Here is a 12,292-nt window from a genome sequence, read left to right as displayed (position 1 = left end):
AGTGGAAGGAGAGAGGGAGTTCTCGGAGGTTCTCTTTTATGAGGGCACTAATCCCATTCATGAGGGTTCCTCTCCCATGACCTAATCATCTCCCAAAGGCCCCCACCTCCAAATACCAAACATTGAGGGTTAGGTTTTAACCTATGTATTTTGGGGGGACACAACATTCGGTCTACATCACCTACTAGAATGTCTGTTTCATGCAGGAGGGCCCCTATGGGTTTTGTCTCTGCTGGGTGAGTTCAGTCTCCAGAGCACAGCAGCAGTTTACACAGCCTGGGGTAGGTGTGTAAGCACTCAGGGAGTGCAGGAAGGGGGATGTACTACTCTTTCCCTGTGCTCTCCTACCTTCTCCCTCCCGAGTCAGCTCTGATGACAGGGCTGTGGTCTGGGCCCAGCACAGTCCTTCAGAGCAGCCAAACATTCCCTGGAGTCCTACTGTGTGCCAAGCTCTTGCCTGAGCTCTGTGGTAGATACATTTCATCTCCATCTGATGTGCAGTACAGAGATTTAACGTGCAAACAGACTAAAGCAGCGTCATTGTAGGGTGGGTGGAGCTATGAAGGAAATGAAGCAGAGGTGACAGAAGTGATGGCTGCTACTGCAGATTGGTTGGGGAGAGCTGAGGAGGTGACTCCAGGGGAAGGGTATTCCAGCCAGAGGGAACCGCAGTGCAGAGGCCCCAGGCAGGAATGAACAATGAGGAGACCCAGTGGCCCATGAAGAGGAGAAGAAGGCCATGAGGTCAGGAAACAGGTCATGCCGGCCCTTTTGGCTGGGGTGAGGAGTTTGGTTTAGTCTACCCTACCCCCACTTATTTGTCATCTGAGCCCTACTCGGCTCAGCTGGACTCTACTCTGCTTCCACACGGACTGCCATGCCAGGGGCAGACAATTATTACACACAGGGAGAAGGGCCTGAGCAGGCTTGGTGGTGGGCGTATGCCTTACAGTGTTGGAGAGACATTGAGCAGACTGGCCGAGAACTCCGTAGGGTCCTACCCCACGTGGCCACCACCCCTCCTGCCATCAGGGGGTGGGTGAGAGTAATCACTGAAGCTAAAGGAAGCAGCTGTTTCCCACCCCAACCCACAGTACTGGCTGAGCACCATGGCCCAAAGCCCCTCAAGTCCAGGGTTGGTGGCTCTCTCCCCAAACATACCTCCCAGCTAACATTTCCTTCTTGACATGAAGCATGATTTCTAGACCAGGGACACAGCTACAACCACATAACAACTTTTGCTGAACTGACATTTTATTTACCTTTTGAAAAAACAGGTTCCAAAATTTTAAACATAGATCTGGATCCATATGTTGATTCAACCACTTCTTTCCCTGGAGCCCTGGGAGAGCGGCAGCAAAAACAGCCAAAGCCATGGTGTGCAGAGACATCAGGAACACTAGCTGGGTCACAAAAGCCACATCCTAGGACTACAGGATCTTCTTTCAGTCCCAGGGTGATGGCCATGAGGTGAACATGCCCGGAAAGGCTCTGAGAATCCAAATAACCTGTAGATTATTTGCTGACAGTGACCTTAGACACAGGGAACAGGTTTGCAATTCCTGAGAAATTCTGCATGCCGCACCCTGTGAAACCATGGTTCCTGGAACATTTGTGGGTGCCTCTTTAGAACCAGCCCAAACCCTCTCGTTTACCAGATTCTCCACTCCACAGGACCTCACTCAGTGCTTCTGTGTCCACTTACTCTTTCCAACAGGCCCCTGTAGGACTTATGGCCAGTCTAGAACTTACCTCCACGTTCTCGATTTCAGGGGGCATGGCTTCTGAGCTGATTCTGGAAACAACTTCTGACCAATGCTGGAGATTGCAGAACATTCCCTGGGAACAAGGAACCCAGGTGCTTGTCCCTAGTCACCCGGGGATCTTATACCAACCACCCCATTCTTCAGGTGAGCTCTGAATCCTCAAGTAAACCTGACATCCAGGCTGAAGATTTATCCACAAAGCCCTTCAATCTTTCCCTGGAGGTCTCAGGCACCAGTGCAAGTTAGGCCAACCTTGACTGGAGCTGTCCTCTGCCATCCTAATGGCCCCACTGAGGCAGACAAAAGTCAAGGACCCCCACAGAAACCGTTCCCTCTATCCATGAGCCCAATTTTGTTCTCAATCCTTCCATACACAGATCCCAAAGATTAAGGGTGGTTTAAACAAAAAGGCCTAAAGATTACGAGACATTCCAGAGCAGTGTGAGGCAGTTCCAGGGTTGGATAAATGCACAACAGGGACCAAATGTAGTGTCAACAGTGTCCATGAAAATGGTTAACCTTCCCTGGAAGGCCCCAGCAAACACTGCTCAGCTACTCTTGGCAAGAACTAGGTCATGTCCACACCTAAACCAGTTGGAGGGGGAGAGAATAAGACCCATTATGGGCTCCACCACTCATGATTCTCTCCTTTATCAAGTGGGGAACACAGAGGTCAGCTTCCCTGAGCACACACAGTGACTAATGCTCACCACGGGGACCTGCCAGGTGGTAGAAGTGGGATGGCTTCTGTCACGGTAACTGGCAGTGACTCAACACTGCCAACAGCCTGGGCAGGTGAGACTGCAACACAGCTCCTGAACGCTTCCCATGTACCTGGCACCAGCCCAGTGTGGGTGCTGGGGTGTGACATGTTTAGCTTTCAAATGGCTACTCTCCTCAATCTCCTTTCTGGAGTGAGACCTTTCATGTTAAACAAGGTGTCAGCCATGTCTAAAGGTTTTCCCACATCCCCGTCCTCCTATGGCCTTTCTCCAGTGTGGACTTTCTTGTGCTGAAGGAGGGTAGAACTATGTTTAAAGGCTTTCCCACATTCTGTACATTCATAAGCCCTCTCTTCAGTGTGGAACTGCTGGTGCCGATTTCGGTAGGACCTGGTAGTGAAGGTTTTCCCACACAGGCTGCACTCGTAGGGACGTTCTCCAGTGTGGACTTTCCAGTGCTGATACAGCCCAGAGCGGGTCACGTAAGTTTTCCCACATTCACGGCACTCATAGGGCCTCTCTCCAGTGTGAACTCTCTGGTGAAGAATGAAGCTATGGTTGTATTTGAAGAATTTCCCACATTCCCTGCACTCATAGGGCCTTTCTCCAATGTGAACTTTCCGGTGCCGAATGAGGGTAGACAGAACGCTGAAGGACTTCCCACACTCGCTGCACTGGTAAGGCCTCTCTCCAGTGTGAATTCTCTGGTGCAGAACAAGTGCATCTTTGCGGTTGAAGGTTTTCCCGCACTCACCACACTTGAAAGGTTTTATGCCAGTATGAACCTTCTGGTGCTTCCTCAGTTTAGATGGGTAACTGAAGGCCTTCCCACACTCACTACACACATGGGATGTTTCTCCAGTGTGAGTTTTTCGGTGATGAACCAGGGTTGAGCTCTCCATGGGGGCATTTCCACCTGCTGGGCACCTGAAGGGTCTCTCTTTGGCGTGAGTGATCAGGTGGTCAAGGAGCGCGAAGGCCTTCAGGAAGGCTTGCCCGCAGTTGCTGCACTTGAAGGGCTTCTGTGTGGCGTGGGCTCCCTGCCATTGCTGGCGAGTGGAGCTGGGTGGAAAGGCCTTGCACTCGGTGCTTCTGCGTGGTGTCCCCTCTCTGTGGGTGGCCTGGGGCTGGAGGAAGCCTAAGGTGGCAGGGATGTCCTTCCCAGACACCCTGCACAGAAAGGGGTTCTCTGACAGGACTCTGTGGCTCTTCACCTGCTCGGGAGGGGCTTCCTCATCCCGCAGTCTACACAGAAAACCTAAGACAGAAGAGTCAGTCACTGAGAGCTGGCTTCATCATCAGTGCATGTCGGACACACCCATAAAGGAGTCCACAGAATTGCCAGGAGGTTGCAAGGAAAGGTCTGGCCGAGTGGAACAGGGCTCTGCCAGAGCCCAGAATAGGGGAGACCTCAACAGGGACCAGGACACAAAGATGGGAACAGTGCAGGGAAGGGATTCAGGGCCTCTAAGTCACTCCTGTGCAAAGGGTATCAGCACGGCCTTAGCTACTGGAGACAGCAAGCACTGTGAAGAGGCTGTGTCTACTCCAATGAAAACATGACTGTGACACAGTAGCTGGTGCTCAAGTATTACTGAAGGATATGTACGCACCTCAAACCACACACACAGGAGGTCACAGTTGACAGTTCTGCACTGGCACAGAGGAGAGGAAATGACAAGACACAGAGGCCAGAGAGGTGGGTCATCCAGAGCCATGGTAGAGATAGCAAGACCACACAGTGAGTCCACAAGAGGGGAGAGGAAAGGTGGGAATAAGGTGTGGTGACTGGCCCCAGCACCAAAATGCAAGTGTACTCAGATACCCATTACTGAAACCAAGGCACCCCCTAGCCCCGTTCACCAAGACCAGGACCCAGCCTGGCCTCTGCTCTGCTGACCACAGTCATATCCACCATGTTGGGCACCCAGGGCTCTTCCTCACCCTTCATTTGGGCCACCTCACCCTTCATAGTGAGCTCAAAGGTGCAAAGCCTAGGAGGTAGAAAGGTAATAAGATACCAGCCCAAATCAAGGCTGACCCATCCCTGCACGTACCACAGGAAGCTCATGTCACCATGGTAACCAGGTAGGAAACCAAGTATTAGAACATGAACCTCTTCTGTACATTTAAAAAAAAAAATTGTCAGAGAAGCAATTGTAATGTTCATTTTTTTAAATTTATTTTTTAAGTTGAAATATAGTTGATTTACAATGTTGTATTAATTTCCAGTGTTCAGCAAAGTGATTCAGTTATATAAATATACATATATATTCTTTTCCATTATAGATTATTACAAGATACTGAATATAGCTCCCTGTGCTATACAGTAGATCCTTGTTGGAACCTCTTCTGTTTAAAATTTTGTTAAGAAGGTAGATCTCATGGTTTATTTGCTTTACCACAATTTTTAAAAAAAGACCCTCCTGTGAAGCAAAACTGACATAACTAAAGAAAGAAATAGACAATAATATTTAGAGACTTCAATTTCTAACTTTCATATATGGATAGAACGACTAGGCAGAAAATGAACACGGATATAACACATGAATAACACTAAAAATCAACTAGACCTCCAAGACATCTATAGAACATGCCACCTAACAACAGCAGAATACATATTCTCCTCCATTCTCACATGCACATGGAACATTCTCCAGAATAGACCATTTGCTAGGATATAAAACAAGACTCAAAAAAAAAAACAAGACTCAGTAGACTTCAGACAATTGAAATCATACAAAGAATGTTCTCTAACTACAAAGGAATTAAAACAAATCAGGGCTTCCCTGGTGGCGCAGTGGTTGAGAGTACACCTGCCGATTCAGGGGACATGGGTTTGTGCCCCGGTCCGGGAAGATCCCACATGCCGCAGAGCGGCTGGGCCCATGAGCCAAGATCCCACATGCCACGGAGCAGCTGGGCCCGTGAGCCATGGCCTCTGAGCCTGCGCATCCGGGGCCTGTGCTCCGCAATGGGAGAGACCACAACAGTGAAAGGCCCGCATACTGCAAAAAAAAAAAAAAAAAAAACAAAAAAAAAAAAAAACCCCAGAAATCAACAACGGAATGAAATTTGGGAAACTCACAAAGTTTTAAAAATTCGTTCCCATTATGGTTTATTATAGGATATTGAATATAGTTCCCTGTGCTATACAATAGGACCTTGTTGTTTATCCATTCTATATATAATAGTTTGCATCTGCTAGTCACAAACTTCCAATCCATCCTTCCCCTGCCTTCCGCTTTCCCTTGGCAACCACAAGTCTATTCTCTATGTCAGTGAGTCTGGGAAACTCACAAATTTATGGAATTTAAATTAAGTACTCCTAAATAACCACAAGGAAAGTTACAAAACATTTTGAGATGAAAGAAAAAGAGAACACAACATACCAAAAGTTATCAGGAAAAGTATTGCTTAGAGGGAAAATTACAGAAACATCTCTGAGCTGTCTTATTCACAACACTTCTGACACCACACGCATGGGGGCTTTCCCACACCATTTCTCCAGCTCTCTGACACCAACTGGGTGTTCAAGGATTCAATCCAATTCTGACACCAACTACCTGGAATTAGCATCAGATCCCACAGGTTATGGACGCAGTCCCACAAGACTGCCCCCACTTCAGACATCAACGGAAAGTCCCAGGGCTCCTGTACTTTCTGACCAACTGACTATAAATCTGGGATTCTCACAATTATTGATTCCTCTTCAGGTTCAATAATTTGTTAGAACAGATCAGAGAACTCGGGAAAAGAGTTTGCTTACTATTACCAATTTATTTTAAAGGATACAACTGAGGAAGAGCCCAATGGAAGAGATGAAAAGGCCAAGGTATGCCAGGGGTGGGGATTGAGGACATAGGGGGTAAGAAGTGTCCATGCCCTTGATGGCACCATTCTCCCAGCATCTTGCTGTGTCCACTAACCCAGAAACTCTCCGAACTGGTCATTTAGGAGTTTTTATGGATGTTTTATCACATAGGCATGACTGATTAAATCACTGGCCATTGATGACTGGCCCAATCTCCAGCCCCTTTCCCTTCCCCAAAGGTCAGGGTAGCGGGGTGGCGAGGAGGGGTTGGGAGTAGCTGAACACCCAACCTTACAATCATGCCTTGGTCTTTCTGGTGACCATCCCCCATCCTGAAACCATCTAGGGGTTCCCAGCCACCGTCAACCCATTAGCATACAAAAGACTCTCTTATCACTCCAGAGATTCCAAAGGTTTTAGGAGCTGCATGCCAAGGAACTGGGAACAAAGACAAAGTATATATTTCTTATGTCACAACACACATATTAAAAAAAGATCTCTATATGTGTAACTGAATCACTTTGTTGTACCCCTGAAACATTGTAAATCAACTACACTTCAATTAAAAATAAATTTAAAAAATTTTAAAAAGAATCTTCAATATCCTAACTTTATACTTCAAGGAACAACAACAACAAAAAGCAACCCAAAACTAGAAGAAGGAAGGCAATAAAAAAGAGCAGAGATAAACTGACCGAAGAAGAAACAGAACAGCTGAACAGACTTAAAAACAAAATAAAAAATTTCCCTCACAGAAAAAAAAAAAAACCTAGGCCGAGATGGCTTCACAGATTAATAATAACACAGGAATAAGAATTAACACCAGGGGACTTCCTGGTGGTCCAGTGGTTAAGAATCCACCTTCCAATGCAGGGGACTCGGGTTGGATCCCTCGTTGGGGAACTAAGATGCCACATGCAGGGCATCTAAGCCCAGGTGCCACAACTACAGAGCCCACATGCAGCAACTACTGAGCCCATGTGCCACAACTAGAAAGCAGCTCACGTGCCGCAACAAAAGATCCCGTGTGCCACAACTAAGACCCGACGCACCCCAAAATAAATGAATATATTTTTTTAAGAAAAGAATTAACACCAATATTTCACAAACTGTGCCAGAAAAAGAAGAGAAGGGTACATTCCCCAACATCCACTGAAGCCAAAATTATCCTCATACTCAATACAAATAAAGACATAACCAGAAAAGAAAACGACACCATTGATAACTCTTATGAATACAGAAAATCAATTACTGTAATATACCACGTTAACAGAATAAAGGACAAAAATCACATGGTCATTTCAATAGACATGGAAAAGCACTGCACAAAATCTAACGACTTTTCTCTATAAATGCCCTCAACAAACAAGAGAAGGGAACTTCCTCACCTGAAAAGGGCATATGCAACAAACCTACGGCTAACATCATACTTATTAGTGAAAGACTGAACGCTTTTCCCATAAGATCTGGAACAAGACAAGGATGTCTACTCTTACAACTTATATTCAATAAAGTGCTGAGGTTCTAGCCAACCAAGTCAGTTAAGCAAAGAAAGAAGTAAAAATATCTCTACTCACAGATGACATGACATTATATAGAGAGAAAATACCAAGGAATCCACCGAAAAGAATAACCATTAGAACAAATAAATGAGTTTAGCAAGGTTGCAGGATACAAGATCAGTATACAAAAATCAATTATATTTCTATACACTAGCAATGTACAATCTAAAAGAAAGAAAGTAATTCCACTTAAAAGAGCATCAAAAAGGGGAGGGCCCCGGGCCCCCAAAAAAAAAAAAAAAAAAAAAAAAAAGAGCATTAAAATGAATAAAATATTTAGAAATAAATTTAGCCTTGTAAACTGAAAACACTTTAAAAAATTACAGAGCTAAATAAACAGAAAGACAACCATGTTCATGGATTGAAATACATTAAGGTGGCAATCCTGGGAATTCCCTGGCGGTCCAGTGGTTAGGACTCCATGCTTTCACTGCCGAGGGCGCGGGTTCAACCCCTGGTCGGGTAACTAAGATCCCACAAGCCACTCAACGCGACAAAAAAAAAAAAAAACAAAAAAAAAAAACGGCAGTCCTGCCCAAATTGATCTACTGATTTAAATTCATGGCTCACACCTGGCCCAGAAAGGCCCCTATAAAACTTCTTTTGGAGGAAGAAGGCCAAAACCAGAACAGAGAGGGCCCACAGCTTCAGCAAAGTCACGAAGCCAGAAAGAGGAAGAGCTGGATAGGATTTGTTAGGCAAACTGTAGACATCTGAACCCCAAGCCTTACTCCAGGAGCCTGTAGGGCAACAGGTGTTGAGGCTGCCAACAGGGCTGCTCAGAGAGAGGCAGGGGAAGAGCACACAGCCTCTGTGGGCTTTAAGATACACAGAACTTCCCGTGGATTAAAGGCAGAGGTGGTCAGTTTGCCGAGGGAAAGTGTGAGAGACTTACCCAGTGAGCCAATGAGTGCAAAGTTCTCCAGCATAACATCACGGTACAGGCTCCTCTGGGTCAAATTAAGGATCCCCCACTCCTCTCGGGAGAAATACACAGCCACATCCTCAAAGGTCACAGGGGCCTGTAATGATGAATTCAACTGAGCCTTAGGGTCAATAGTGGGCAGAAAGCCAACCAAAATATGAACAGAGAAACACATCCATGCCCTTGACCTGTGTCTCAAGGTCCTGCCACATCTCTCACTGACATCATCTTTCCCTTTGAGCCCGCACCCCTCACATACCCTCATACCTCCTTCCTCCTAACACCTCGATCTCAGAGGATTCCCAAGGCCCCCAGTACCATCGGTGCCTCTCCCTTCATGCTGCTACTAAGTTCTGCATCCAGCCCACAACAGGCTGGTGACCAGAGAGATGCCATCTATGTACCCCGCCAAGCACTCAGGCCCACCCTATTTCCTGCCAGCCAATTCTCTCCATGTCCCAGAGGTCACCTTTCATAAGGAAAAAAGACTTTGTTCTCCTCTCTCTCTTAGGCCTGAGTACATCATCCAAGGGCCCTCCAGTCTGTCCTCCTGCATGCAGACACATAACTGTACCGCAGCATGGTACAACTCCACACCCTCACCACAGCCTCGCCAGTCCACCCCACTGGCAACTCCCGCGTTCCACTGTGCACAGTGGTGTGTGTCTCCAGTGCGCTACCACAGAGAGCATCTTCAATCCCATCCTGCCTCGTCCACCCCACACCTCCCATGGCCCACAGCCAAGGACAACCCCCAGCTCTGCACAGAGGACCTACTCATCCTTCAACCCGCAGCCGCCGGGATCCACACACGGAGCTCCGAGGCCCCCAGCCCTCCTCTTCTCTATTTCTGCATAGACTGTTCCTTCACCTGTCATAGCCTTCCTCACCTGTCACGGGCTCATTCAGAGTCCGGACCCGCTGGGTGGGGATCCCGGTGGTGAGAGCCTGAGGCGCACCTCCCACTCACCTGAGCCTCATCTGCCATTGGAACCTGTGGGCGGAGAGTTTCAGCGGACGCAGCTGAGATCCGCACCCGCCACCCCGCCCAGCGCGCTGGAGCCTCCGGCCGACCGAGGAAAATGTGCCCGAGGACTGGGAGCAGCCTCGGGACGTTCTCAGGGTACGACAGCGAGTCTCAGGAAAAGCAAGTCGTGCCCGGGGGTCACGGAGCAAGCAAAGGCGTAGCGAGGGTCCCTGCGCTTCTCTCAGCCGGGGTAGTCTCTGCGGTGCGAGCGCTGCCCTCAAAAGTGCTCGCACCGACCACAGGCGGCGGCAAAACGAGTACCACAGGGAAACGCCGGAAGTCCCGCCCCGTCCCGCCCCGCCCCGCCCGTGCGCCTCCGTTAAGTCTGCGCCCGCGTTACCCGCGACCTCGTTCGGGGCGGGCGCGAACTACGTTTCCCATAAGTGACGTCGCAGACTGCGTCCGTACCGACGTAGCCAATGACAGCCCAGGAGAGGGGCGTTTCCGGGAGAGCCTCGTGGGCGGGGCAGGGACTTCCAGTGTCGGCTTTAGTTCCTTTGGACCCGCGCCGGGGCGGAGAGAAAGGGCTGCGGCAGCGGGGCGTGGCGTCCAGGAGGCTCCCCGGGCCCGCGGCCAGCGGAGTGGGCGAGGTGCGAGAGTCGGGGAAGTCCCACCACGCCTTGTACCCGCGGTGACCGAGCCGAGGTGACCCCGGCCGTAGAGAGGTGCAACTGAAATGCACTCATTTCAAGTGCAAAGTTTGATGAGGTTGGAAAAATAAATACACCCATTAATTAGATTCGAGTCACTCTCTGGAGTTATCTCCTTAGCCCAATACAGCTTTGTCCCACCCACCTCCATTATGCTGTTATTGGCAAATATATTTGTTTGTTATAGGCCAAACAGTACAATTATACGGTTTTATACAGTTGCTTTTAAAATAAGAAATATGAATTTACGCTTTCTTTTATACACATGTCAATCATTACAGTATCATACAGAATAGTTTTGCTGCATGAAAAATCCCCTCTGCTCCATCTATTTACCCCTCTCTCCCCCTGAGTCCCTGGCAATCACTATTTTACTGTCTCTATAGTCTGGCCTTTCCCAGAAAGTCATAAAGTTGGAATCATACAGTATGTACCTTTTTCAGACTGACTTTTTGACTTAGGAATACACATTTAAGATTCCTCCATGCCTTTTTGTAGCTAGATAGCTCAGTTCTTTTTATTGCTAAATAATATTCCATTGTATGAATGTACCAGTTTCTTTATTCATTTACCTATCGAAAGGCATCTCAGTTTGATTCCAGTTCTAAGCAATTATGAATAAACCTGTTATAAACATTCCTGTTCTAGTGTCTGTATGGACAAGTTTTCAACACATTTATATAAATACCTAGGAGTGTGACTGATGGATCATATGCTAGGACTGTATTTAAGTTTGTATGAAACTGCCAATTGTCTTCCTAAGTGGTTATATCATTTTGCATTCTCACCAGCAGTGAGTGAGAGTTCTGGTTCCTCCTGTTGTCAGTATTTTGGATTTTAGCCATTCTAATAGGTATGTAGTGATACTGTTTAAATTTGCAATTCCTTAAAGACATATGATGTTGAGAGTATTTTCATCTGCTTATCTCTGCCATCTGTGTATCTTCTTTGGTGAGGTGTCTGTTCAGATCTTTTGCTTTTTTTTTTGGCCGTGCCACGTGGCATACGGGATCTTAGTTCCCCTACCAGGGATCGAACCCACGCCCCCCGCAGTGGAAGTGCAGAGTCTTAACCACTGGACCGCCAAGGAAGTCCGCATTATCCTTTTAAAACTGACTTCGTATTCTTGAATTTTAAAAGGCTTTGTTTATTTGTGGGGGTTTTTTTGGTACATTTTGGATAAAAGTCCTTTATCAGATTTATGTTTTGCAAATATTTTCCCCTAGTCTATGGCTTGTCTTTTCATTCTCTTTCATGGTATCTTTCACAGAGCAGAACTTTTAATTTTAGATAAGTCCAACTGAATTTTTTTCTTCATGGATCATGCTTTTTGTGTTCTATCCAAAAGTCATCTCAATGCCGAACTCAAAGTCACCTAGATTTTTTTTCCCATGTTATCTTCTAGAAGTTGTACAGTTGTACACATTTAACTCTATGATTATTATTATTTTTTTTTGCTGTACGCGGGCCTCTCACTGTTGTGGCCTCTCCCGTTGCGGAGCACAGGATTCAGACACGCAGGCTCAGCGGCCATGGCTCACGGGCCCAGCCGCTCCGCGGCATGTGGGATCTTCCCGGACCGGGGCACGAACCCGTGTCCCCTGCATCGGCAGGCGGACTCTCAACCACTGTGCCACCAGGGAAGCGCCAAGGATTATTTCTTAATGCTCAGCTAAGTGTGAGTCTTTAAGACTGAACCACACGTTAAAAAAAAAAGGCACTAAAAGCACACTGAATCAAGATGAATGGGAAACCATCCTAATAAACACATTTTAGATTAAAAAAAAAAGACTGGACTACATGTGTCACAGGGGTGGTCTTCTGGG

The 12,292-nt window shown here is 47.3% G+C and overlaps 1 protein-coding gene across 2 annotated transcripts; it reads right to left on the bottom strand.

The window, feature by feature from the left end:
• Window positions 1-1,101: 1,101 nt before the first annotated feature.
• ZNF584 (zinc finger protein 584) lies at window positions 1,102-10,089 on the bottom strand. Of its 2 annotated transcripts, none has more exons than XM_024740902.1 (3): window positions 9,760-10,089; window positions 8,760-8,886; window positions 1,102-3,746 (listed from the first exon to the last, which is right to left on the bottom strand). In XM_024740902.1, the coding sequence occupies exons 1-3, from the start codon at window positions 9,775-9,777 to the stop codon at window positions 2,746-2,748; spliced, it is 1,146 nt and encodes a 381-aa protein (XP_024596670.1). In that variant the 5' UTR covers window positions 9,778-10,089; the 3' UTR covers window positions 1,102-2,745. The 2 variants fall into 2 exon arrangements, with proteins under 2 accessions (XP_024596670.1, XP_024596671.1); XM_024740903.1 differs by lacking the exon at window positions 9,760-10,089 and adding an exon at window positions 9,680-9,758.
• Window positions 10,090-12,292: the final 2,203 nt, after the last annotated feature.

Source organism: Neophocaena asiaeorientalis, unplaced genomic scaffold (assembly GCF_003031525.2).
Source record: "Neophocaena asiaeorientalis asiaeorientalis breed wild unplaced genomic scaffold, Neophocaena_asiaeorientalis_V1.1 scaffold179, whole genome shotgun sequence".
NCBI classification, from domain to species: Eukaryota; Metazoa; Chordata; class Mammalia; order Artiodactyla; family Phocoenidae; genus Neophocaena; species Neophocaena asiaeorientalis.
The sequence above is the reverse complement of the archived record's forward strand: the minus strand, read 5'-3'. Positions and strand labels throughout refer to the sequence as shown.

What these genes read in the sequence shown, in the direction of transcription:
- ZNF584 (XM_024740902.1), bottom strand. An exon ending in TGCACTCATTGGCTCACTGG is followed by an intron (nt 3,747 to 8,759) that starts GTAAGTCTCTCA and finishes CTTCTGTCTTAG; the next exon opens with GTTTTCTGTGTAGACTGCGG.